At 55.3% G+C, this 26,135-nt stretch overlaps 1 protein-coding gene and 1 pseudogene across 2 annotated transcripts in view; one reads left to right on the plus strand and one right to left on the minus strand.

Annotated features, from left to right (window-relative positions):
* Window positions 1–4,074: 4,074 nt before the first annotated feature.
* The window catches only part of TTBK1 (tau tubulin kinase 1), a 41,876-nt gene continuing 19,815 nt past the window's right edge, over window positions 4,075–26,135 (plus strand). Inside the window, exons 1-13 of one of the 2 annotated variants that reach the window (XM_027524402.1) lie at window positions 4,075–4,338; window positions 7,279–7,436; window positions 12,460–12,607; window positions 12,846–12,919; window positions 13,117–13,257; window positions 14,201–14,305; window positions 14,740–14,805; window positions 15,225–15,317; window positions 15,403–15,528; window positions 16,846–17,000; window positions 18,140–18,371; window positions 18,609–18,787; window positions 21,441–22,002. In XM_027524402.1, coding sequence (XP_027380203.1) covers window positions 7,329–7,436; window positions 12,460–12,607; window positions 12,846–12,919; window positions 13,117–13,257; window positions 14,201–14,305; window positions 14,740–14,805; window positions 15,225–15,317; window positions 15,403–15,528; window positions 16,846–17,000; window positions 18,140–18,371; window positions 18,609–18,787; window positions 21,441–22,002 — 1,989 coding nt within the window. In that variant the 5' untranslated portion in view covers window positions 4,075–4,338; window positions 7,279–7,328. Of the gene's footprint in view, window positions 4,339–7,274; window positions 7,437–12,459; window positions 12,608–12,845; window positions 12,920–13,116; window positions 13,258–14,200; window positions 14,306–14,739; window positions 14,806–15,224; window positions 15,318–15,402; window positions 15,529–16,845; window positions 17,001–18,139; window positions 18,372–18,608; window positions 18,788–21,440; window positions 22,003–26,135 lie in introns of both variants that reach the window. The other variant, XM_027524403.1, reaches the window with a different exon arrangement.
* Window positions 10,745–12,424, minus strand: LOC113881379 (annotated as a pseudogene).

Consider the following 26,135-nt stretch of genomic DNA (forward strand, 5'->3'; position numbering starts at 1 on the left):
TCTATTCAAATCCTCTGCCCACTTTTAAAAAATATTTTCAATTCAATTCAATTAAGTAATTAATTCGCTGCACTGGGTCTTCATTACTGTACACGGGCTTTCTTTAGTTGCGGGGCACTGGGGCTATTCTTCCTTGCAGGACAGGGGCTCCTTGCTGTGGCTTCTTTTGTTGCAGAGCAGAGGCTCTAGGGCACTTGGGCATAGTAGTTGTGGCACATGGGTTTAGCTGTCCCGCAGCATGTGGAATCTTCTGGGACCAGGGATCGAACCTGTGTACCCTGCATTGGCCGGTGGATTTTTAACCACTGGACCACCAGGAAAGTCTCCTCTACCCATTTTTAAATTGGACTTTTAAAAGTTGTATGAATTCTGTGTATTTTTTAGATATTAGCCCCCCATCAGATATATAATTTGCAATATTTTCTCTCACTTTGTAGACTGCTTTTCATCTTGTTGATGGTTTCCTTTGCAGTATGTTCAAAAGTGAAAGTGTTAGCTGCTCAGTTGTGTCTGACTCTTTGCAACCCCATGGACTTCTGTAGCCCAGCAGGCTCTTCTGTTCATGGTATTCTCCAGGCAAGAATACTGCAGTGGGTAGCCATTTCCTTCTCCAGGGGCTCTTCCTGACCCAGGGATCAAACCCTGGTCTCTCGCATTGCAGGCAAATTCTTTACCATCTGACCCATCAGTGAAGCAAGCCAAAAAAACCTGAGGGGATACATAAAACAACGATGTGAACATTGGCCACCAGGCAGCCTAGGACAGTGATTCCTGAAAGACGGAAACAAGCCAGGTGGAGGACTGCCTGCAAGGTTTCTAGGGACTGAACAAAGCTCAACAATATTTACTGAAGTGCAAAAATATCCAGGACCCCACAAGGTAAAATTAGCAATATTTGGCACCCCAAAAAATTATGGAATGAAAAGGATCAGAAAAATATGACCTATGGTGCAGAGAAACATCAACTGAAATGGATTCATAAATTTATCAGATAATAAATTCATACACAAGTACATTAAAAGAGTTATTATAACTATTCTATATGTTTAATAAGTTAGAAGGAAAATTAAACATGGGGAAAAAATTTAAAAGGCCCAGATGGAACTTCTAGAGATATAAACTACAGTTAAAAAAATACATTGGATGGGATTCAAACCAGATTAGATGCCGCAGAAGCACAGATTAAGAAACTTGAGTAAATAATGATGGAAGCTATCCAAAATGAAACACAGTGAGAAAAAAGACTGAGAAAAAGTGAACAAAGCATCAGTGAGCTGCAGGACAACTTCAAGCAGCCTAGTAGACAGGGTATTGCAGTCCCTGAAGGAAAGAAAAGAGCAGAAAAAATATTTGATGGCCAAAAATTTTCCAAACTTGATGAAAACTATAAATCCATATTTACAAGAAGCTCAACAAACTCCAAGTGCAAGAAACTACACCAAGGTACATCATCAAATAGCTTAAAACCAGTGATCAAGAGAAACTTGTACAAGTAGCCAGGGTAGAAAACATTACACACAGAACAGCAAAGATAAGGACAGCTGCAGATCTTTTATCAGAAGCAGTGCAAGCTAGAAGACAGCACAGCAACACTTCTAAAATACTAATAAAGCTCGGACTTCCCTGGTGGCCCAGTGATTAAGACTTCACACCCCCACTGCAGGGGCCACAGGTTCGATCCCTGGGCAGGGAACTAAGATCTTACATGCAGTGCAGCAAAAAAAAAAAAAAAAAACATTTATAAAAAATTTAAAAACCTTAAAAAGAAAAAAATGTCAACCTAGAGTTCTAACCTAATACTCTGATCAAACTGTGTCTTATTTCTGCTTAAAATTCTTCAGTGATTTCTTCTCAAAAGGTCTGGGTCTCCTGGACACTGAGTCTGGGACAGGGATGCTCATGCAGCAGGCTTATGGGAAGTGCTCTGAGATCAACATCTGAGGAGGGGTGAAGGAAGAAGAACTGGACAGAGGAGACGCTGAGCTTTGATGCAGCCTCAGCAGATGCCTTGCCTCATCCTATGGGGGGTTTATAAATGGGATGTCCCTTCAGAGCTGCCCTGAGGTGGGGTGACGGGGCCAGGCCTTTGTACTCACAGCTCTATCATTGACTGGCTATGGGATGTCCCCCAGAAGGGCACGTGATCTTGGGCATGGCAACTCTCTTGGTCAAGGGCAGTTCTAAAGAGGGAGTGAGCTGTGAGAGATGGTCTTCAGCATCCCAGGCAGCCAGGGAAGTGAGTCCCTGGATTCTGAAGGGGGATCTGGATGGCTCATCACATTATCCAGCTTTCAAAAACTAAATGTAGAGGAAGCAATCTCCTTAGCCCAGCACACAAAGCCCTTCATTCATGACCTGGCACAAGGTCACCCCCAGCTCACCACATACTGTCTTCTCAGCCTGGAAGTCCCTCCCACCCTTTGCCCTGGCCCCATTCATCAATTGAAAAATTCCTACATATTCTTCAAATTACAGTTGAGTGCATCTCCTCCAAGAAGCCTCCTATGACTACTCTTGCAGATTCAGTGACCCTTCTTCCCAGCATGGAGGTTAGGAGCACAGACCCTGTGACCAGGGTTTGAATTTCAGCTCTGCCACTTGTTAGCTATGTGTGTGTAACTTAAGGCAAATTACTCCACCTCTCCGCATCTTAGTTTCCTCATCTATAAAATGGGCATAATGACACAGACCTAGAGAACACAGGTGGGAAAGGATGAACTGGGAGGTTGAAATTGACACATATACACCATTGACACTATGTATAAAATAATTAACTCGTGAGAACCTACTGTACAACACAGGAAATTCTACTCAGTGCTCTGTGGTGACCTAAGTGGGAAGGAAATCCAGAAAAGAGACCATATGTGTGTATATTAAGCTGATTCACTTTGCTATACAGAAGAAACTAACACATTATAAAGCAACTATACTCCAATAAAAAGTAATTTAAGGACTGCCCTAATGATCCTGTGGTGAAGAATCCTCCTGCCAATGTAGGGGACACTGGTTCAATCCCTAGTCAGGGAAGATTCCACATGCTAGGGAGCAACTAAATTCATGTGCCACAATTACTGAAGCCTGCTTGCTTTCGAGCCCATGCTCTGCAAACAAGAGAAGCCAGCAGTGAGAAGCCGGCATATCGCAACTAGAGAGTAGCCCCTGCTTGCTGCAACTAGAAAAAGCCCATGTAGCAACAAAGACCCAACACAGCCAAATTAATTAATTAAAGCTAATATGTAAAATAACATGGATATAACAATAGTATGCTACCTCAAAGGGTTGTTATGAAGGTTAAATGAATTAACACGTGAAAATTCAGGACAGTGTCTGGCACGAGTAAATCGTTACTGTTATTATTGTTGTCATCACGATTGTTGAAATTAGTGTGCATTTGTTGAGGACAAGAGGGATGGAAGGAAGAGAACTGAGAGAAACAAAATGCAAAGTATGTTCAGGGAATGTTGAGTAATCCAATATGTCCAGAAGGGTATTAATAGCTCCTCTGGGCTCATATTGAGAAGAATGTTTTATGTCACAGTAAGGAGTGTTCATCCCATTTGGTGAGAAAAACAAAGAGAGTTTGTCAACAGATAGGAGAAAGGGCCAAAGAAAGAAAGGTTCAGGCTGAGCCTGGGTAGGGAGGTGAGAGTTATAGTGAGGGATGGTGTTAGAAGAAAAGGGGAGGGGACTTATGAGAGAATGGGTACAGGTGAAGGGGAATGAATTTAGAGGAAAGGAATATGAATGTATGGAAGGTGTTGTGGGAGAATCAGTTGAGGCTGATGGAAACAAGTGAGGAGTGATAGGGACACTCTGGGAGTGGAGAAGATAAAGGGTGATGGAGACAGGTGAGGTTTGTGGGGACAGGTAAGGAGTGACAGGGCACTACTGGGGGATGGAGGTCAAGTGAATGCCAGAGACCAGTGAGAAGAACCTTAGGAGCCGGAGCAGTTCGATCCGAGAGAGAGTCGTAGAGTCGAAGTAGTGGAGAAAGGAGCAGAGTGGTATGTGATGTCAGAGCAAGGACGATGATGTAAGAGCCCGGGGCGGTGAGGAGGTGATGTCAGGGCTGGTGCTGATGCTGGCGGCGCAGTGCATTGTGGGCAGCTCCCCGCTCTGCTGCTGCCGCCGCTGTCGCCTGAGAAGGATCGGGGCCGGGCCGGACCGGGCCGGGATGGTCCCGGTCGGGAGGCCGCCGCCACCGCCGCCCGAGGGAGCGGGCCACCCAGCGCCGCACTGAGCCGCCCCCGTCCCCGCTCCGCCCCGGCCCCGGGGGATGCGCCGCCCCGAGCCGCTGCCTCCGCCGCCGCAGCCGCAGCCGCAGCGGGCACAGAGCAGGTGAGGCGAGGCGAGGCCAGGCGGGGCGGGGCGCGGCCGGCGGGCCGGGCGGGGGTCGGGGAGGGGGTTCCTTCTAGGGACCCATCGGGCCTCGGCCTGGCTCAGCTCCCAGTGCAGCCTTCTCCAGCTCCCCCTCCCTGTGCCGGCTCTGTCTCTGTCTCCACCCGAGCTGGGACGCTGGCCTACACAGCCTGGGCCGCATCCCGAGGCCTGGAACGGCGCCCCACCGCCCGCACTTACCCACACTCTCCAGCCTGTCCTCCCGGGGTGCTGCTCCCCGCCGCTGCGCCAGTCCCGGTCCCTGTGGCTTCACTCTCCTGGCATCCCTGACAGTCCTCTCCGCTGTCTCCATAACCCCTCTCCCTTGTCCTCAGTCCCTCCATTCCTCCCAGCAGCCTCCTTACCTACTTCCTCACCCCTCAACTGTGCCCAGGAGCACCTCTCCTGGTGCTCTCCCCTCCTCACCTGTCATGCTTCTCCTTCACCTGTCTCTATCCGATGTACCCCCTCCTTTGATCCTGTCTCCCCTTGTCCCTTCCGTTACCCTCTGCCCCCTTCCACACCTCTCTTCACCTGTTCCCATTACTCCTCACCGCTCTCCCACACTTTTCTTTACCTGGGCTCCCACATTCCTATACACACCTGGCTTACACCTTGCACAGGTGCACATCAACACCTATATGTGCATATGCCATGATGAGCTCCCAACCACCTGGGTACACCCCCCACCACACACACACACACATCATTGGTCCCACTCTCTCATACACACACAGTCGCTGACAGATACTCATAAAACCTCCTCCACAAGCCCGCTCTCACAACACACTTATGCCTCTACACACCAAAGGGTCCTGAGCGGGCGATCATGGGGCAGGCAAGTTCCTTATGTTGTGTCATCCCACCTTAGCCTGGGCTGAGTGCAGTTCTCTGAGGCAGAGCAGGGAGGCTGACGGGCAGGGAGAGGCAGGGAACCCTCATTTATCCACTTGCCTCCACTCCACCTTTCCCCACTTCACCTGTTCCTTCTTTGCTTGCCCATCTATAGAATGGGATCAGGACTCACATCGTCCTCTTCAGTCTGTAGAATCCACCATCACAGGACTCGGAGGGCCCACCAGAGGTCACCCTGCTTAATTCCTTAAGGCTCCCTTCCTCCTGGTTCAATTGCTTCTTCAATCTTGTCCTCTACCTGTCTCCTCCACCTTTATTCCAGATTGCCCCATCCCTCCCCCTCCTGCCATTGCCCCCATTGCCCTCTGAATACCTGATGCCCCATTTGCCACTTGGCAGAAGGAAGGCAGAAGCCTATTTGATATCCCCACAGTCCTGACACTCTGAAGTTGCGTGGATTGGAGGAAACAGTCAGCTGAGTCATTTGGCAGAAAAAGAGTGGCAATGTTCCTCCCGCTGTAGATCCCTCATGGCACACCATGACCTGTTGAAGGTGGTTTCCCCGCCTTCACTATCCCACGCTGCCTGGATGGCCAGACACAGGAGCCCTGGGCAATGAGTCCATCCCAAGTAAACTGAGACTCATGGAGTTCCTGCCCCGTCCATAGGTATTCTAGGCACTTTCCTCCTCTCCACATCCCCCACCATTCCCAGCCTGAGGAACTTCCTTCCATCTGTGACTGTCCAGGGTCACTGGGAGGGCAGAGCCATGTGCTTATAAAAAGTGTAGAGGGAAAGAAGAGAGGAAAAGATCCATTCCTGTACTGGGTTGGCAGAGATCTCAAAAAGCCATCTCTTTTGGCCCCTGTCTACACAGAGGCACCTCACCCACTGGCAGACACAAAAGCACATATAAGCACACATGGATACAGATGTACACAAAGACACATAGACACACACACACAGAAGGACACACAAAGACATAAACACGCTCACACAGAAGGTACACACACAGACACACGCATGCACACCAGTGACATTTCCCTGGGTAACACTGGCGGGCTTTCCCAGCCCTCACACTCCTCCTGATAACCAACTTCTACCTATCCAAAGGTAACAAGAGCTGTGTTCCTTCCTGAGCTGATACAGAAAAGCGTGGGCAGAGGCTCTCTCGTCCACTGTCCATCCAGACCCCCTGCCGCCCAGCATTTCTCCTGCCTTCTCTTAGACTGCTTCCACTTCCCCACTCTCCTCACTTCCCCCCCAGTTTAGCTCCCTCTCTCCCTCTGAGTGACCACAGGGCTGCCTTACCTCTAAAACCCACATCTTGAATCCATCGCCTGATGTCCACCCCATCGCTCACATCCTTGCTTCTCACCCCCCGTGGCCATGGCCGTGGTTTGGGCTCAGCTCTGAGAGTGGTGGCAGCCTCCTCACTCAGCACCATCCTCAAGGGCTGTTGGGTAGCACCTCATTTTCAGATGATCACTTCTCCCACGGTCGATTAGAGCGCCCTGTCATTGTGGGGTGGGTCTTCCCTGGGTCATCAAGTCTCCCCTTTCAAGGAGCCTCAGATGCACAGTTTCCCGGGCACTGCGTGGCATGGAAAATGTCTGGGTGTGGGGATCACAGACCGGATCCCCATGCTGGTCCTTCTTGGCCCCGGTCTCCCTGCTTAAGCACCCATCCGTCTTGTGTCCCCAGTTAGCAAGTCTTCCCCACATTCGTCAGCATCTGTCTCTGGGAAACGCTTTCCCTACAGCCTATTCACACACCATTTTCCTCTCCTTTTTCCAACGCATGTGTCCCCATTGCTGGCTTTCACATCTCCAGTTTACAGTTTGCATCTCTTTCCCCTTGAACGGCATTTGTGGATTTCTACCTGGGTTTTTACACAATGCTTCCCCCAGTGACCCCTGGAGCATCTACCCAGTGGGCCAGGGAAGGATGCCAGCCAGGAGAACGGAAGTCGCCTCTTCCATATCTGCAAGTGGGTCCCGGGTCCTAGCCCGCCTCCCTCACAGTCCCTCCCCACTCCCCAGGTAGATGGCCCCCTCAGGGCAGGCCCTGCGGACACCCCTCCCTCCGGCTGGCGAATGCAGTGCCTAGCGGCCGCTCTTAAGGACGAAACCAACATGAGTGGGGGAGGGGAGCAGGCCGACATCCTGCCGGCCAACTACGTGGTCAAGGATCGCTGGAAGGTGGTGAGTGAGTGACCCGGCGAGACAGCGGGAGGGGAGCGGGGAGGATGGAAAGGGAGGGCTTGGAGTCCTGTTAAAACAGGTGCCTGCGGCGGCCCTACCCTAAGAGGGAGGTGCCCCTAAGCTCATTTGCACAGGGCTTGCAGGTAGTTCTTTTGCCTACACTTGTGGACCATCGCTTTCTCCCGGTGCCCCCTCTCCAACCCCGCCGTCTCTCACCCCTTTCCCCGCTAGGTCATGTTGGTTGAAACAACTCTTGGTTGGATGTCGGAGCGGGAGCTGCAGAGCTCAGGGAGGGGAGGAGGGCGGGGGTGGGGGAGGGGGCTCTTTCTCTGTTGGACCTTGGAGAAGGGCAGCGAGTGAGCCCCTCCTCTTCCGCAGAGGACAGAAAAGCCTGGGTTCGGGGAAAGAGGCCCTGCAGGCGGCTCCCACCGCATCCGCACTCCATCTTCTCCATCCACCCTCCTCCCCTCACGGCTTTCTGCGGCAGGTGCAACATGCCGAGACTCCATCTCCCAGCGTGCCTTGCTCCTCCAGCCCAGGCCTTCAGGCTGCTCGGCCTGCTGGGAATTGTAGTCCGAGACTCCTCAGGGCTTTGGGCCTCGGATGGGAGGGAGAGGCGTGAGGGTCGAGGCAAAGGCAGTGCAGTGTATGCTGAACGAGACCTACTGTAGAAATACTGATTTGTTGGTGGTGGTGGTAACGCGGGAATCTTAGTTCCCCAACGAGGGATCGAACCTTGGTCCCGGGCAGTGGAAGCACAGTCCTAACCACTGGACAGACGGTGGGGGCTCAACTCACCAGAGGTGCACGGTTCAAAGGAGAGTGGGGCGGCCCGATTGCCCTGCAGGTTACCATGGCAACAACCACCCCGTGGGCTGGTTTGCCAGTGGCCCAGGGAGAGGGGCAAAAGCCACAACCATTTGTTAGAGATGTCCCTGGGACTGGGAGCAGGGGGCGAGAAAGGAGCTGGAGAAGCCAGAGAGCAAGGGAATGGGCTGTCTGTGTCCCAGACGGGGCTTCTTGAGAGGCAAAGGGAAAGAGAAATCAGGAGAGGAGGATCCAGGGCAGAAATCAAAGGAATGAGGGTCTGGCAAAGTGAGGAGTGTTCCTCCAAGGCCCCACCCCCACCAGGTCCTGCTCAGGGCAGTTTCTGGCAGATTGGGGGCAGGAGGACTTTTGCACTGAAGAGGTGAGAAAAAGAGGGTGTTCACCAGCATAATGAGTTTGGGTTAGAACTTTCCTGTGCTTTTTGAGGGAGGGGGTGGGAGATGAGTGGGGAGAGAAGTGGTAGAGGTCAGGTCGGGGGACAGGGAGCAAGCCCTTAGTCTTTGCCAGGGTGAACTCTCTTTCCCCTCACTCTCTCCCTGGATCCTGGAGAAATAGAGGGTGGGGTGCCAGATGCACCCCCGTCAGCCAGTCTCCACAAGGGCCAGGAGTGAGGCACAGCTCAGGAACCAAGAACAAGCCGCCCAGATGGTCTATGCCAGGAGAAAAGGAGGGTCCGTGGCACTAGATGGAGTATTTAAAAATGACAGCTTTCTTCTTGAGGGGTGCCTCTCAGAATCAGAATAAACAACTATAATAACAATAAAAACTTAGCATTTATTTTGAGCATGTACTGTGGCCAGGCAATGTGTAAAGTCCCTTACATGCCTGACCTCAACAACCTATGGGATAAATACCATTATTATTCCCATTTCACAGGTATGGAAACTGAGACACAAAGATGAGCTAACTTGCCAGGTTCCCATGACTGGCTGGTGAAACCAGGTCTATCTGATTGCTGGTGCAACAGTCACAGAGCTCTGCCATTCATTTCCCAAGAATTAGCCTCTCCAAGAATCAAGATCACAGAGCCAAGGGAGAATTGTGACCTATTGTAGTCCCACTCATTTTACAGAAGGAGAAAAGCAGAAACTCATCCTGGGTCACCCAGAGCTGGCCCAAGAAAACAGCTTTCCTTTTTCCTAAGTGAATGCTGGTCCTACTGTGTCCTATTGTATCGAGGTCCTTCAGCAGTGGAGGGGCTCCTGAAAAAATGTAGGAGGGAAGGAACAGGGTCTAGTTATGAGGATGTTCCTGTTACTGGGCGTGGGCAAAGCTGTTCTGTGACTTTTGTGGGGCTTGAGCAGTCAGTTTTGCCTCCACTGGCCTCTTCAAAAATAATAAAGTACTAAAAATTGCAATTGTGTGATTGCACTGCTATAATAAGGAATAAATTAATATTATATAATAAAAATTTTATCTAAAAGTTTATTTATTCCCTTCTGACTTTAAAAGAAATTAGAACATTTTCATGGCCTTCTAAAAGTATTATTAGGGAACTAGCCTCTGTGCCCGGTGTACTTTTCTGCCCCCAGAGGTTCTGTAATGGGTGGGTAGGGGTGAGTAGGTAACTAAGAGAGGAGAAACACTGTTTGGAAGTGGAGGTGGTAGAGAAATACCCTTTGGTGTCCTGGGAAATTCGGGAGTAGATGTCAGAAATGTCTTGGGTGCCCCAAGCCCTCCTTACCATCTCTAGCAAGGATTTTGGAACCTGGCAAATCTGGGCTTGAATCTCAGCACTCATACTGTTAATGCCAGTATGGTCAACAGTTCCTACAAAATTGCAGTTAAGAGCATGGGTTCTGCATTAGATTGCCTGTGCTAAGTCACTTCAGACGTGTCTAACTCTTAGTGATCCTATGGACTGTAGCCCGCCAGGCTCCTCTGTTCATGGGATTCTCCAGGCAAGAATACTGGAGTGGGTTGCCATGTCCTCCTCCATGGGACCTTCCCGACCCAGGGATCAAACCCGGGTCTCTTGCACTGGCAAGCGAGTTCCTTACCATTGCCTGGATTTAAATGAAACCTGGCTTTGCTACTTACTAGCAGTGTGAACTGGGGCAAGGTACTTAACTCTCTGCGCCTTAGTTTTCCTTTTGTGCAAAATGACAACTCCTGTGAGTTGTCGAGAGCCTCTGGGGATGAGCTGAGATGAAATCTGTGAGTCTGGAGCAGACAGAACCGAAGGGTGGTGGTTGTACCCTCTCCCTTGCCCTTTTCTCCATATTGCCACAAAGAAAACCATAAAGGTATCTAGAAGATACTAGAATCTCCCCTGAGTTTAATGTTCCCCAAAAGAAGACCTGCCATGGGTTCCCTTGAGCCTGCCTCTGTCTCCTCCTGTTCAAAATTCTTCTAGAAGCCTGACCTTACCTTTTATCTCAAGCAGAGAGGGACCCTGGTGTCTCCCTATTCTTCCTCCACCCTCTTTCTTGGGCACAAGAACCCAACCAGCCTTGTCTTCTCCATCTTGTCTTCTCCATCTTCCAGGCATCCTCCTCTCTCTTTCTAGAGCGTTTACCACTGTGACCCGCTGGGAACTCCCAGTCCTCAGCTCTGCCCTGCCCCCTTTCCTCCGCTGTTCCTATGTTTCAACCACCATTAAACATTTATTGGGCGTGTGAGTGCTGAGTAAATGCTACAGGAAGGGTTCGGAGATGCGCGAGGCTCAGAGTCAGGAAGCCCAGCTGCGGCTGGTGTGTTACAAGCCAGTTACAAGCCAACAGGACAGGAGTAAGGGCTCAGGAAGAGAGCAGGCTATTCATGATGGATGGGCTTCCTTGGGAGGTGAGAATGGAACTGTACAGCTTTCTTTCTTTCTTTTTTTTTTCCTAGTGAGGCATTTTATTTGCCCTGATTTGTTACAACCCTAGAAAAAGAATCTCAGGATTTTCCCTCCTGTGTTTTTTTGTCTTGCTTCCTCACATTTCATGATGCCAGCTGGGGCTATCAGTACAATGAAACCACGCTGACGGAGCGGGAACAGGTTATTCTGCCATTTTTCTAGATCTTTGAGTTGCTCCTCAAATCTGGGGCTGATCCCCTTACATTTGTCTAACCTACCTATGATGTTCACAACAATTTTGCCAGCTCTGTGAGCACTGATGATTTCAAGCTCACCAATGTAACCATGCTTCACCATCACAGTTAGAAACTGGATGGTGACTCTAGAGCATAGCCTGATAAGAACCTGGCATTTGCTTCTCTTTTTGTCATTGTTGATGCTCTTGAGAGCATCAGCCAGAACCTTCATGCACATTATTTTGGTGGAAAGATGGCAGAAACGTGTGTGCATCTTTCTTACACCAAAGAAGTCCCCACTTAGAACTCAGCACCTTCTCCCCTGTCCCCCCATCTTTGCCAGCAGCACCCTCACTCTCCAAGAGCCCTGGGCCCCTGACTTGAAATGACTTTTAATCCTGTCCTCTAACTCAGCTCTGCTCATCTCCCCTGGCCAATTCTTCCTCTCTCACAGTTCTCCCCTCTGTCTTTTCTCACTCCTTGCCTGAGGATGCTGGAGGAGGGGGGCCCAGAGGGTCAGAGATCCACTGCAGTGCTCCCTGGGAACACAGATTTTTCTCCAAACTTCCATCCCCTCCATGTTCCCTGGGATAGGAGACTCACCCTGGTTTTGGGCATCTGATCTCAGGCCTCAGGAGTGACGTGGGCAGAGAACACCCTTTGTTGAGTACCCGCCCCCCACCCCACAGACACTCTCCTCGAGATGCTCTCTGCCCCTGGTGTCATCTTTCAGGAGACTGCCAACCCCAGAAAGGGCCGGCCTCCCTGGGGGACCCACCTGAAACTGCGAGGTTCTGGAAATTAGTTTTGCTTCTGGATGGAGGCTGCTCAGTCTAGGTGGGGGATGGGGGAAGTGTGGTATTTATGTCCTTTAAATGGCTCACAACAGCCCATTATCTCTTCAGAACCCTGCATGGGTTTGTCTCCATGTCTCTGTGGAGTCTCAGGTCTCATAACTTCCCCCTCTGCCCACGTGACGTGTGGCCCTGTGTGTATGTTGGTGGGGGGGGGCGGTTGCTGAGCTGTCTCTAGCACTAGGAGAGGAGGTGGGAGCACTGGTGGGTGGGGGATCCTCTTCTCCAAGGACACTGAAGGATGTGAGCCAGCAGTGGGTTGGGTGGAGAGCTACTCAGCCTGATCCCCGTGCCCCCTCTTCCCCTCTCCCCTGTCTCTGTAGCTCAAAAAGATCGGGGGCGGGGGCTTTGGTGAGATCTACGAGGCCATGGACCTGCTGACCAGGGAGAATGTGGCTCTCAAGGTGGAGTCGGCCCAGCAACCCAAGCAGGTCCTCAAGATGGAGGTGGCTGTGCTCAAAAAGCTGCAAGGTATGGGTCCAGGGCAGGAGGGGAGGGGAAGGGTGATGGAGCCCAGGGCCGGTAGGTGATGGGTGAGGGGCTATGGTACCAAGAACCACGATCGGCTTAAGGTGGAGGGGGCGGTGGGAGAAGTGGCCAGGGCCCAGGGCTGGGGGACCAGGGATCAAGAGCACCCCAGGAGCCCACCTTAGGGCTGGAAGTAGGAAGAAGGAGTGGGAGTTGGGAGACCCCTGTCTGTGCCCCTCAGGGAAAGACCACGTGTGCAGGTTCATTGGCTGTGGCCGGAACGAGAAGTTCAACTACGTGGTGATGCAGCTCCAGGTGAGCCCCCACAGCCCACCCTCCCTCTCTCTCCCCCAAGAGATCTGGTGGGGACACCTGGGGTAGGATGTAGACTGTGGACTCCGGAGGAGCGGGGAGTGGGCATGAGTCTTGGCGGGGTGGCGAGGCTGGGCCAAGCGTCACGGTGGCGGTGGACTGCTGGACGGCAGCTGAGCAGGGCCCCACCCGCACTGCAGGGCCGGAACCTGGCTGACCTGCGCCGCAGTCAGCCGCGGGGCACCTTCACGCTGAGCACCACGCTGCGGCTGGGCAAGCAGATCCTGGAGTCCATCGAGGCCATCCACTCCGTGGGCTTCCTGCACCGCGACATCAAGCCGGTGAGGGTGGTCCCCTCCTCTGAAGCTCTCCCCACCTTCTCCCCTTCCCTGGGCCCCCTGTTTCTTCTCCAGAGCAGGGGTTGGGGTGGGGACAGCTTCTTCTGCCTGTCCCCTCCTCCTGCTCTCCCTCTCCAGCACCGCCTCCTCCTCCCTGCTGCCTCCCAGGAGCACCTCTGCCCACCCTGGCCATGCCCATGGCCTCCCTTATCTTCTGTCCTCTTCCCTTTTCTCACCCCTGACCTGAATAGTCCTTGAACCTGGAAAGGTGAAGGGGCTGGGGAAAGATGGAGGGATGGAGGAAGAGGACCTAGGGGCTGCGGTTTGGGAAGAGATTCTAAGTAGCTAATTTTGTGACATCTTGGGTCTTGGTGTTGGGGAAAAACCTCCGATTTAGAGTGGTGAGGAACTTGCCTGGTGGTCCAGTGGCTAAGACTCTCCACTCCCAATTCAGGGGGCCCGGGTTTGATCCCTGGGCAGGGAACTAGATTCCACATGCTGCAGCTAAGGCCCAAATAAATAAGTAACAAATTAAAAAAAAAAAAAAAGTGAAAACAGGCCCAGAAAGTTGGTTGAAGGGCCCAAAGTCACACAGCAAGGACAATGCTGGCCGCCTGGTGCCACAGAGCAGGACAGCTACACTGGGCCACGTGGTCCTGCCGGGAGTCCCGGGGATTCCGAGCCAGGCGGGCCCGGCTGGGTCACCTCCTGCTGTGTGATCTGGGAGAAGCCCCCAGCTGGCCTTCAGTTTCCTCCCCTCTGAAATGAGGATAAGCACACCTGCCCCTCAGACTAGGGTCCGTGTCCTGCTCACACGATGTTTTTCTCTCATGTGAATGTGAGGAGGGGTGGAGGGGCCCTCACCAGAGCTGTTTGTCTCCTGAGGTGGGCCAGGTGGGCTTGGAGCCCACAGGCGGCCTCCCTCACAGCTGCTGTCTTCCCCCAGTCAAACTTTGCCATGGGCAGGCTGCCCTCTACCTACCGAAAGTGCTACATGTTGGATTTCGGGCTGGCCCGGCAGTATACCAACACCACGGGGGACGTCCGGCCTGTGAGTACCGCCGCTCACCGGAATCCTGGCGTCCTCACCTCAGCCCCTGACCTGGGGAGCCTTCACCAGCCTTTGCTGAAGCTGCCTAGACGGGCCTGGCCTCAGTGTCACTCAGCGCTGAAGCCACATACAGCCCGTTCCCTCTCCCCCGTGGCCTGAGTGCAGGCCATTTCCACGCCCTGTGGTCTGTCTGCCCACTCCAGTCAAGGGCAGATGAGCAGGGGAATCAAGCAGGGGCAGGAGGCAGGTTTAAGGCTGGGCTTGTGGGTCAGGCTGCTCTTGACCCATGTGATCCGGAGCGGGCGTGGGGTTGGGGGCGGAGTGGGAGGCTGGCAGGGCTAGGGTAGGCTGAGGAGGCTTGGTAAGCAGGGTTGAGATGTGGCCCTGGTCAGGGGCGGCGGGTGACATTCCTGTTGGTGTCCTCCCCTCTGCAGCCTCGGAATGTGGCCGGGTTCCGGGGGACTGTACGCTATGCCTCGGTCAATGCCCACAAGAACCGGGTGAGTGGCTGGGCCGGGACTGGGGAAGGTAAGACAGTACGGGCACAGGTCAGGGGTGGGGTGTGCGGCTGTTGGTGGGGTGGAGAGGAGCCCAAGGCAGGGGCTGGAAGCTGCCCCTCCAGAGACCCTGGATGAGGGCTCCCCTGGTGTGTCCCCTTGACGTCACCTTCTTCCTTACTTGGAGGATCCCCTCCTCTCTGTGCCCACTACGAATCTCTGGAGGATGAGAAAACTCACACAGAACTTTTGACTGAGGGATCCTGTGTGTTGGTGGGTCAGGAGTGGAGCCATAGCTTCAGGGAGACCCTAGCTCTGCCTACAGGCACCCTGACTGGGGTCCCTCAGTGAAGGGTCAGCCCCCACTCCCAGGGAAGGACCTGAGAGCTGTGGGTGACCCCCCTCCGCACCCCCACCCCCAGGAGATGGGCCGCCACGATGACCTGTGGTCCCTTTTCTACATGCTGGTGGAGTTTGCAGTGGGTCAGCTGCCTTGGAGAAAGATCAAGGACAAGGTAAGGCCAGTACAGCTGGACCTGGGGGTGGCGAGGGCATGGAGGGCAGCCGGGGCTCCATCTCCCGGTGCCCTCCTGCCTCCAGGAGCAGGTAGGGATGATCAAGGAGAAGTATGAGCACCGAATGCTGCTGAAGCACATGCCCTCCGAGTTCCACCTCTTCCTGGACCACATTGCCAGCCTCGACTACTTCACGAAGCCCGATTACCAGGTGGGAGCCTGCCGCCCGCTCCTGCACCCCCTTCTCTGTGGGTTGCCGTCTCCAGCACCATCTCTCCTGCTGAGGCCCCACGCCCCTGCCGGCTTGGTCCTGAGCACCTCTCCTGCTCTTCCAACTGCACGAAAGAAACTGTTCTCTGCTGTTGTAAACACCAGTCGCAGCTCTGATTTATCAAGAGCTCACCCTGCTCTCAGCGCTTTTCCTCACTTAATTCATTTAAGCTTTAAAACAAGCCTTTGGTGATATTGCGTGTTCTTCATGTTATTATTCCAGCACTTAATCATTAATGAAACCAAGTGCTTTCAAGGACTTTACATCGAAACTCTGTAGGAGACCAAGTGGGATGATTGTCCCCATTTCACAGATGAGGAAACTGAGGCCTGGTAGCCTGGTGAGGAGCAGGGCAGGGCTCGGGCACACTTGCCTCCAAGTCCAGGGCTCTTTCCAAGGTGCCCTCACCACACTCCTATGGGACCTGCTGACCCTGATCAAAGAATGGGGAATACAGTGTTCTGCCAGGACCTGCTGTGTGCCAGGCATGGCCACACCCCTCGGGAACACGGATAGTGTCAGGCCCACAGTGGGCCCACAGTAAAGGCGGTCCCGCTAGCAGAGAGAACTGTCTGGAGAGAGAGCTAAGTCAAAGTGGGAACGTCTGGGGGACTGCCACCTCCTAAACCCAGAGACCCGGTTGTTGGCAGAGATCCCTTACTTGGGTAGTCAGGAGACCATGCCCCTTAGTCCTAACTGAGCCTCATGGGGTTCCCCCAGACCACACAGCTTCCAGCACACCCTGTACTGAGCCCTGTGGCTGGCTGCTAGAAATGTAGAGGCGGCAGGTAGGCCTGTGAACAGTTCAAACTGAGGCTGTGTGGGCGAGGGAATCAGGGAAGGCTTCAGATGGGAGAGAACGGTGGGCTGGGCACTGCAGGCAGACGAAGCATTCTGTGCAGAGGTATGACCCCAGGTGGCTGGTTGGGGAAACTGCTGCTGCTGCGGCGTCCGCTGCGCCGGTGGCGATGGCAGAGGAGGCTGGGGACAGGGATGAGCGGGACACATCTCCAAGGGCTTGTGTCCAGCCAGGGGGGGAGCTGAAGTCCAGACAATAATTTGCATGCTGATTTGCATATTGTGTGCATGTTTTCATTTAAAATCAATGTGCCCTTCTCCTTCCAATGCCCCCTCTTGGCCCCTCCCTGTCCTGGAAGGCCCCTGTCTTCCCCTCTGCGACCCCAGCACCTGCCCACCCCCTCCTGGCTAGCCCCCGGGGTCACCGCTCTGTCCTCCCGCCACCCCCGCCCCCTGCAGTTGATCATGTCAGTGTTTGAGAACAGCATGAAGGAGCGGGGCATTGCCGAGAACGAGGCCTTTGACTGGGAGAAGGCGGGCAATGACGCCCTCCTGTCCACGAGCACCTCCACCCCGCCCCAGCAGAACACCCGGCAGACGGCAGCCATGTTTGGGTGAGTCTCAGGAGGGGCGATGGCCCTGTCGGGGGGCAGACGACCCCTGCCCTGCGGTGTCACCTGGGAAGCCAACCCTCTCCTCCTCTTCCTACCCGGACGCCACCTGACTGTCTCTCCTGTTCTCGATGCTCAGAAGCGGGGCTCTTGAATCCCAGGAAGTCCTACCATGTCTCCACCTTCAATCTGGGGCTGCAATGGACATCCTTATTTGGAGTTCTTGACCTTTCTGGGGAGCAGGGATCCCTGAGTGAGGGTCCCCCGGGGCCCACAGTTTGGTGATCACACATGGCCAGGTCTTGAGCCCCAGCTCTGGGCCCTGTAGGGCTCAGAGAAGAAATTTAATAGCCCCTGACCTCAAAATGCTCTCAGTTGAGTGGAGGATGTTTATAATCGATGAGTCGGCGAACTCAGATCCAAGTGAAAAGCACAAAACTGAGTGGCCCAGGGAGGGGCCAGAGTGAGGAGGTCTCCCCCTGCTCCACCGTCCCAGGAGTGAGTCAGGGGACCCGCTGGGGAGACTCAGCAGGACTTGGCGGCACACGTGCTGCCAGTTCTGTGATGACATTGCTTGAGGAACTCCAAAGTGATTCTTTCTTTAGACCCATTTCCTAATCCCCAGGGCTTCCCAGGTGGTGCTAGTGGTAAAGAAACTCGCCTGCCCGCGGGTTTTATCCCTGGGTTGGGAAGATTCCCCTGGAGAAGGAAATGGCAACCCACTCCAGTATTCTTGCCTGGAGAATCCCATGGACAGAGGAGCCTGGCAGGCTACAGTCCATGGGGTCGTATGGAGTCAGACATGACTGACGCGCCTTAGCAGGCATGTACGCCTAGTCTCGAGGAATCAGGACAGCAAACTGCAGTAGGGAGCTGGCAGGGCCACGAAGCAGCGAATCTCCTAAATAAACAGAGCCAGGTGGTGCTGTAGCCCGCCTCCAAGCCTCTGCCCACCGGACCCACCTGAGGGTACTGTGGTCCCAGAGCGTCTACGAACCAGAGATGGAGCTGGGCCTATGGACGCCCCCAACCTGCCGGACCTCTCCTGTGCCCCCGCCCAAGGGTGATGGGTGGTCTCCAGGGCTAGAGGAGAGGGCAGCCCCCCACCAGCCTTGCCCACGGCCCCCTCCTGGCCTCCACAGGGTGGTCAACGTGACGCCAGTGCCCGGTGACCTGCTCCGGGAGAACACCGAGGACGTGTTGCAGGGCGAGCACCTGAGCGACCAGGAGAATGCACCCCCGATCCTGCCTGGTCGGCCCCCCGAGGGACTGGGTCCCAGCCCCCACCTTGTCCCCCACCCTGGGGGTCCTGAGGCTGAAGTCTGGGAGGAGACGGATGTCAACCGGAACAAACTCCGGATCAACATTGGAAAAGTAACTGCAGCCAGGGAGGGCGACATGGGTGGCCTTCTCCCCCTGCCCCCTTGCTCCCCACCCATGGGTCCCTCTCCCCAGCCACCTGCCTGGTCGCCCTGCCTCCTTGGCCTGACGCCCTCCTGGGATCACTGGCACCCAGTGCTCAGACCTCCTGCTCCCTCCTTTGCCCTGAGAAAACCACAGCCCCACAGCCGCCCCATCAGCCCCAGCTCATGGGACTCCCCTCTCCTGCAGACCCCCGCTGTGGTGGAGGAGGAGCAGACCCGTGGTGTGGGGGTCCCCAGCTCCCCGGTGCGGGCTCCCCCAGACTCACCGACAACCCCAGTTCGTTCTCTGCGCTACCGGAGGGTCAACAGCCCTGAGTCCGAGAGGCTGTCCACGGCAGACGGGCGGGTGGAGCTGCATGACAGGAGGTGGGTCTGGAGCCAGGGGTGTGGTCCAGGGCCCCTGGTCCCCCCCCCACCCCATCAGCTTCTCACAGCTGGTCTGGAGGAAGGGCAGTTTCCAGGCAGAGGTGGGGGACCCTGGAAGGGTTATGAGATTTACGCTTGGGACTGGGGACTCGGTTAGAATCACTGACCAGCCCTGGAGAGGGTGTGGGAGTGAAGAGGGCCCAGCTTAGGCCACGAAGGGGTGTGGGGTGGGGGTCAGGCATAGGAGGAGGTGAAGGCTGAGATGGTAGGTGGGTGTGCTTCCAGAACCTCTTTCCCTAGGGACTAATTACAGAGGCCTCAGAGCAACTGGGGAAGCTTCCTCCAGCTCCAGCGGAGGGCCTGGAGAAGATTCAACGGGTGTTGGGCGTGTTTGAGGAGGAGACAGACCAAGCTTTGGGGATCAGGGCTTGGGAGTCTGAATGTCAGGGAGAGAGGAGGGACCTGGTTGATGTGAGGGAGTGTTGGGAGAGTTGAGAGCCAAGGTGAGCCTTTAGGATGTGGGATGAGAGTGGCTGGTGGAGCTTGGTGCCCCATGGCTGCCAGGGACCAGGGCCGGATCCTCATCTGGTGGGTGGGACCACCTCGGGTGGAGAGAATACCCCACGTCCCTTGGTTTGGGGTGGGGCTTTACAGCAAGGTGGGGGCCTTCTCTGCACCAGGAAAGGAGTTGCTGCCCAAGGCCCAGCCCCGGGATAGGGGGTCTTGTCCACACCCCTGTCCCCTCCTGCCCCGCCTCAGCCACCATCCCCGCTCTGGATTCTGCCCCAAACTGCACTCCACCTCCGGGACTGGCACAGTGCCCCTCTGGGGTGCTCAAGACAGGGCAGCCCTGTGCCAGTCCCTCTGGTGACCCCAGGACGGAGGGATGCAGGCCCTGTCCTGAGGGAGCCGTCAGCCCTTACACACACACTCATATCCACAGATACTCACACTCTCACAGGTTGAATCCCAGGGACAGAAGACCACATTTTCCTCCCAGTCGCCCAGAGGGTTCAGGAAACAGGGAGGAGTGAGGAAGGGCAGTTTGGAAGGGAGATGAGTGGAAGAGGGAGGTGGGAAATGCCCTGAGCAAAGACAGTCCTGGAGAACACCTTGGTCTGGCTCAGAGTGAACGCTTGTTTAAGCGGAGGAGAGGGTCAAGGGGAGATTTTCTGGAAGGGAAGGGCCAGGATCTCAAGCAGGCTGGAGGGCTGGGGGGCTCTGGGGCACGAGGGAGCAGGAGAGTGTATGAAGCAGATGGGATCAGGGTGTGCCCCTCCCTGCTTGCTTCAACCACCCCCCACCCCATCTTCAGCCTCTCTCTCCTTCATGTCCATCAAAACAAGCCATGATCTTGGGAAAGCAAGTGACGTCAGCCACTTAAATGGGAGTGTGAATGTAAGACCCGGTGACCTTTCTTTGTTTTTTTTTTATGTTTATGAACAAATCGATAAAAATGCTGTGCAGATTAGTGTTGGCAGAACCCACATAGGCCAGGGTGGGAGGAGGCTGAGAAAGGCCGACAGGAGGCTTTGATCTGTACCACTCCCCTCACAGGCTCGATGCTAGGGGGAGGATGGCAGTCAGCCCCCTGCCCACAGCCTGAGTGTGAGTTCTCCGCGGTTCTCAGCAGGGCACCCTGGAATGTTGGGGAGGACAGTTCTTCCTTGTGTAGCATTCCTGAAGAATATCCTCACCTTGGGGCCGGTAAACCCCAGTTGAGAACCTCAGCAAGCCATGTGAGATTCACAGCACAGGTTAAGATAACAACAAAAGAGATGTCCCCAGGTAGAATCAGTGTCCCAGAGGCAAAAGTCAGAGGGGACCCAGCCCCTGTCTGGCAGAAGTCATCGCCTCCTGGGGCGGCAGACTCATAAACACACACATGCTCTGACGTGAGGGGACCGAGGCAGCCCTGGGAAGGCAAACTAGCCCCCCATCATGCAAGAGGGAACAGCTCCCTATAGGAGTTGACACCGAGCTGGGGTGGACAGCCCAAGGTGGAAGGGCAGGCCGTGTAGGGGGAGGTGCATTTATAAAGGCACAGAGGAAAAAGCAGGTGACTTTGAGATGGGTCTGGCTAGGGGAAATGGGAAACAGGGCCTCTGTCTGGCTGCCAGGCGCCTTGAATGCCAGACTAAAGCATGTGGACTTTGTCCTGGGCTGGTAGGGGGGCTGTCACTGGAGTTTATTGGAGGAGGTGAAACCAGCCAGGTAGGCCTGAAGGGTGGTGGTAGAAGAGGCCAGAAAACCATCAGCACACTCGAGGGCAGGTGGGTGTGTTTATCTTGGGCACATCGGGCGCAAGCCTGGGTCAGGTGGAAGCCCTGGTGGGGCAAGCATCAAGTTATCTTTAGGAAGATCCAAATTTCTGGGAGTGCTCTGGAGGGCAGTGTTCCTTGAGCCCAAGAATTTTACTTACTGCTTGTTTAGATTCCTGGAACATAGTAAGCATTCGAAAATGTGTGTTGAATGAATGCATGAGTTCTTTGCAAGGACTGAGGTTGGAGGGTGGCAACCCAGGAGGTGGCTGAGCCTGGCCCGGGGTGGGAGAAGGGCAGAGTCAGGAGGTCCCAGGCATAGGGCTCCACCTTGGGGTCCTTGGGGATCCAGAGAGGCCGGGCACTGAGCTCCACGTGGGGTGGCTTTGCAGGTCACGGATGGATCTGCCTGGCTCACCCTCGCGGCAAGCCTGCTCCTCGCAGCCAGCCCAGATGCTGTCAGTGGACACAGGCCACGCCGACCGGCAGGCCAGCGGCCGCATGGACGTGTCAGCCTCTGTGGAGCAGGAGGCCCTGAGCAATGCCTTCCGCTCGGTGCCACTGGCCGAGGAGGAGGATTTCGACAGCAAGGAGTGGGTCATCATCGACAAGGAGACGGAGCTGAAGGACTTCCCCCCGGGGGCTGAGCCTAGCACATCGGGCACCACGGACGAGGAGCCCGAGGAGCTGCGGCCGCTGCCCGAGGAGGCCGAGGAGCGGCGGCGGCCAGGGCCAGAGCCCGCCGTCCGGCCCCGGGGACGCGGCATGCACACGCTGGCCGAGGAGGACCTGCGGCTGACGCCTTCCCAGCCCCCGCCACCCCAGCTGAGCCAGGCCGATGGCCGGTCAGAGACATCACAGCCCCCGACGCCTGGCAGCCCTTCCCACTCGCCCCTGCACTCTGGACCCCGCCCCCGACGGAGAGAGTCGGATCCCACTGGCCCGCAGAGACAGGTAAGGCTGGGCTTGCACCCCACTCCCCACCCCTGATGCCCACAGTCCTGGCGTGCAGCTGAGAGTGCTCCCGTATGCTCCCTGGGGGCTGCCGGCTAGCACCCAATGGTTGCAGCCGTGATGAAGGGAGGCAGCTTTAAGGGTCTCCAAGCATGATTGTGGGGGGCAGGGTTCTGAGTTGAGTCTCGCCTTCGGGGCAGTGTCAGCCAGGTGACAAAATAGGAGAAAGACCTCCCAGAGCATGGGGACAGGGTGTGCAAAGGCCCAGAGGCGGCAATCAGAAACACTGATCGGCGGGTTGCAGCAGACGAGGCTGCGAGCTGGGTCCCAGGGCCCCGTCCAGGAGGGCCTTGGCCTTGGTGCTGGATTCTGAAGGCTTGGTGAGCCACTGAGAGGACAGAGGAGCCTGGCAGGCTGCAGTTCATGGCGTCGCACAGAGTTGAACACAGTGGAAGCGACTTAGCACGGCACGGCGTGGCAGGCTTTTAAGCAGGGGTGCGACATGATGCCATTGATACTTTTGAAGGGTCCCTCTGGCTACTGTGTGGAAAATGGATTGAAGGGGCACAAACCTATCAGTAGGAAGGCCACAGGGCAGACGCCAGCAGGAGAGCGCCCTGGGGGCGTGGAGCAGGGAGGGGACTCTGGATGTGGGGCAGGGTGGATGGAGTCTGGGGGTCTTGGGGAGAGGACCAAGGGAGTCGCTGCTGACACCGGGCGTTCTGGGTGGGCAGCGGAGCTGTCGCTGAATGGTTTCAAAGGGAGCATCAACTCAGATTTGGACGCAGTGACCTCATGGTACCTGGGGGATGTCCACTGTGGAGGCACTGGGGTTCAGGAGAGAGATCTCAGTGAGAGATATGAATCTGGGGATCTCGTAGTCCACAGGAGTGGGTGGTGTCACTCAAAAGAGGACTATGTGGAGTGGGGAGAGCCCAGGGTGAAGGCAAAGCTGGGATTCACACCTTGAAAAAGAGTGAGACGAAGGGGCGAGAACACCCAGGAAGAGGGCTCCCTGAGTCGAGAAGGAGCTTGCTGAAGAGGGGCGAGGGCAGCGGGGGGTGTGCTGGGTCAGAGCAGGCACTGTGCCGAGGGTGAGCTCTGAGAGCCAGGATGTTGGACAGTGATGGGGAGGGAAGGAGCCAGGGCAGGGGGGGACCGTAAACTGGACACAGGGGCCGGCATGTTGGCAGCCCTGGGAGGACCCGGTCAGGTTGCCGTGGTGCCTTCTCGTGTGGGAGGCCTAAGGGACGAGACAGGATGGGCACAGAGAGGCCTGGTGGTGGCTGCATCATAAATGCTGGGGTGAGGGGCTGCAGCCCGTCTCATGGTATTCTGGGGGTTTTTTTTGGCAAATATGGGGTGTCCGAACAGGCAGAAGGTCCCTGGCCTGCTTGGGTTTCCCTGTGTGGTGCAGAGACTGACTTCTGACCCAGGAAGTGGCTCCACCACTCACCCTGGGTGCTGACTGGGGTCCATGTCCCCTCAGAGGACTGGGGAGAGCCAAGGAAGTGATGCTAGAGAGCTCAGGGCCCACGTGCGTTCCCCTCGACTGTCCCGTGTGGGGGCCTGCACACGGGAGACTCTGGGAGATGCCGGGTGCAGGGCCGGTTCCACTGAGTGCTCAGGTCGGGAGGCCTGGCCAGGAGACCCCGGTGCCCCGGAGGAGGCGGCTCCAGACAGGACTGTCTTCAGGCCCCATCCCGGTGTGTAGAAGAGACAGTTTCTAACCTGAGATCCTGAGACTGTACATCCTGGCCTTGTCCTGGGCACTGGAAAACTGGAGGCTCAAAAAATGGGGACCATGAGCCCCCACCCTGAGAGGTCCTAGCCAGCCTGAGTTGGAGGCTCAGCCAGGGCAGGGCTTGGGCAGCATGGCTATGTTGCTGACCCGGGCTCTGTTCCCATCAGAACCAGCACTGGGTAAGCAGGAGGTGGAGCAGAATCCGTCTGGGCTCCCTTGATCCCCTCTCATTCATTCATCACCTCATCATTCCACACCTACTGCGCCTCTGTGTCAGAGACCAGAGGCATCAGAGATCAGACACACAACAGGCTGGGCCCTCGGGAGGTGCAGGGTCTAGGAAGGGGGACAGATGGTGGTGGTGCATGTGGGGTGGACAGAAAGCCCAGAATTAAAGTCAGGAGGCCGAGTACAGGACCTGGGCCCTTCTAGTCTCTTCCTGGTGCACTACTCTAGTCTCAGAGTTGTGCAGCTGAGCCATCTGGGAGGCTTTTCTCACCTTCAGATACCCCCCTGGTCCTGGGAGTCAGCCTCACTTTGGGGAATTCCAGCCAAGGGGGTGAGATTTGGAGGAGCAGACACAGGCCTGCTGTACAGTCAGTCTTGGGCTCAGGTCCTGCTGATGACAAGGATGGGTACTGCCCGTCTCAGCAAGCAATGGGGTCGTGTGAGTCTGGCCGGGGTGTTAGGTTGTGCAGGCCTTGGTTTCCCCACAGTGCACAGAAGTGAGCTTGGGCAGCATTTTACAGCCGCGTGTGTGCTCTTCTGTGTCAGTTTACCCAAGAGTGTGCAGTGGTGTGTGGGTGTGTCCATGTGTCCGCGCACACACATGTGGGTGCACTTTCAGAGTGTGTAGAGCATGTGGTGTGTGGAGAACCCCGGACATCTACAGTGTCCCCACTGGCGGGGTAGTCGCCACAGAGATGGTTCTAATGAGAATAAAGAGCAGCGCTGCTTACCTGAGCTTCTGTATTCTTCCCACGTAACCCTCACAGCGACACAGTGCAGAGGCCACCCCTGCTTACAGGGTGAGGAAGCTGAGGCTCAGAGGAGCTAAGTATGTAGCCCTGGGTCACCAGCTGCTAAGGGGTAGAAGTGGGATTTGAATCCAGCCAGCTGGCTCCAGGGCTGTGCTCGGAGCCACACAGTCTGAGGGCTGTGTGTTTAAGAGAGGATCAGGGGCTTCCCTGGCGGTCCAGTGGTTAGGCATGTTCACTGCCAAGGATGCAAGTTCGATCCCTGGTCGGGGAACTAAGATCCCACAAGCCATGCAGTGCAGACAAAAAAAAAAAAAAAACAAGGCTGAATCTGGGACTTCCCAGGTGGTCTAGTGGTTAAGACTCTGTGCTCCCACTTCAGGGGGCACTGTCTCTGATTGGGGAACTAAGAACCCACAAGCCACAGGACAAAAAAAGAAAGAGAGAGAGAGGAACAAACAGACCAGAGACAGCAGATGGTTTGTGCAGGGTCAAAAAGAGCCTTTGTGGTGTGTGGTGTCTGTGTTGCGTGTGCACACGTGTGTGCCTGCTGGCTGGGCCATGGCAGCAGGTGTGCCTGTGGGCATGTCGGTATCTCTGTGTGTGTCTGGGTGTGAGCACGTGGGGCAGGACATGTGTTTTCCAGGGTTTCAGTGCAGCAGAGTGAAGCCTAGCCCTTCCTTCGCCGAGGGCAGGGGAAGAGGGAGGGGTGGACTGGCATATTTTTTTCCTTCTTTTGGTCTGGAGAGAGTCTTGAGCCTGGGTGAGGTCTCCACACCTGACTGCACCTGGAATCACAGTTTGTGGACCTCCCTGCATCCTGTAACACAACTAGATTAAGTGGCTCAGGGCAGGCAGGAAGTCCCTGCAGGGACCCCACCCTACAACCTTTGTGCAAGGAAGCCCCTCCGAGTCCCAGCTCCGTCTGCTCGGGGTCTGATGTATGAACTTCCTCCTAAAAGCAACCTTTAAAGATAGGGACACTTGCACGTCTCCATGGGGAGTAAGGACAAGGACAGTGTGGAACCAGGCAGTCTTAGAGCATCTGTTGTTCTTTGGTGTGCGTACCATGACCCTTGAATGTTTTTTTTCTTACACACACCTTCATTTCTCCTCTCTGGAATTCACCGTGCAAATCAGAAGTGGCCGGGAAAGCTAGGCCAGAGGGGAGGGCAGTGGACAGAGTGTGGGGTCTAGGGGAGGGATGTTTACCCTCCTTCACCAGTTGTCTCTGGCTGATAACCCAGCGGGTCAACATTTCCTGAGGACATGGACATTTGTTTGGCAGCCCCTAGAGCATTTCCCTGCCACGTGTGCAAGAGGCTGGCGGACAAAGATGAATCAGGCTCACAGGCAAGGGGGTAGGGCGAGGATGCAAAGGTGGAGACGGTGTTTACACTCAAGGGGCTACA

The sequence above is a fragment of the Bos indicus x Bos taurus genome, chromosome 23, assembly GCF_003369695.1.
Source record: "Bos indicus x Bos taurus breed Angus x Brahman F1 hybrid chromosome 23, Bos_hybrid_MaternalHap_v2.0, whole genome shotgun sequence".
NCBI lineage: Eukaryota > Metazoa > Chordata > Mammalia > Artiodactyla > Bovidae > Bos > Bos indicus x Bos taurus.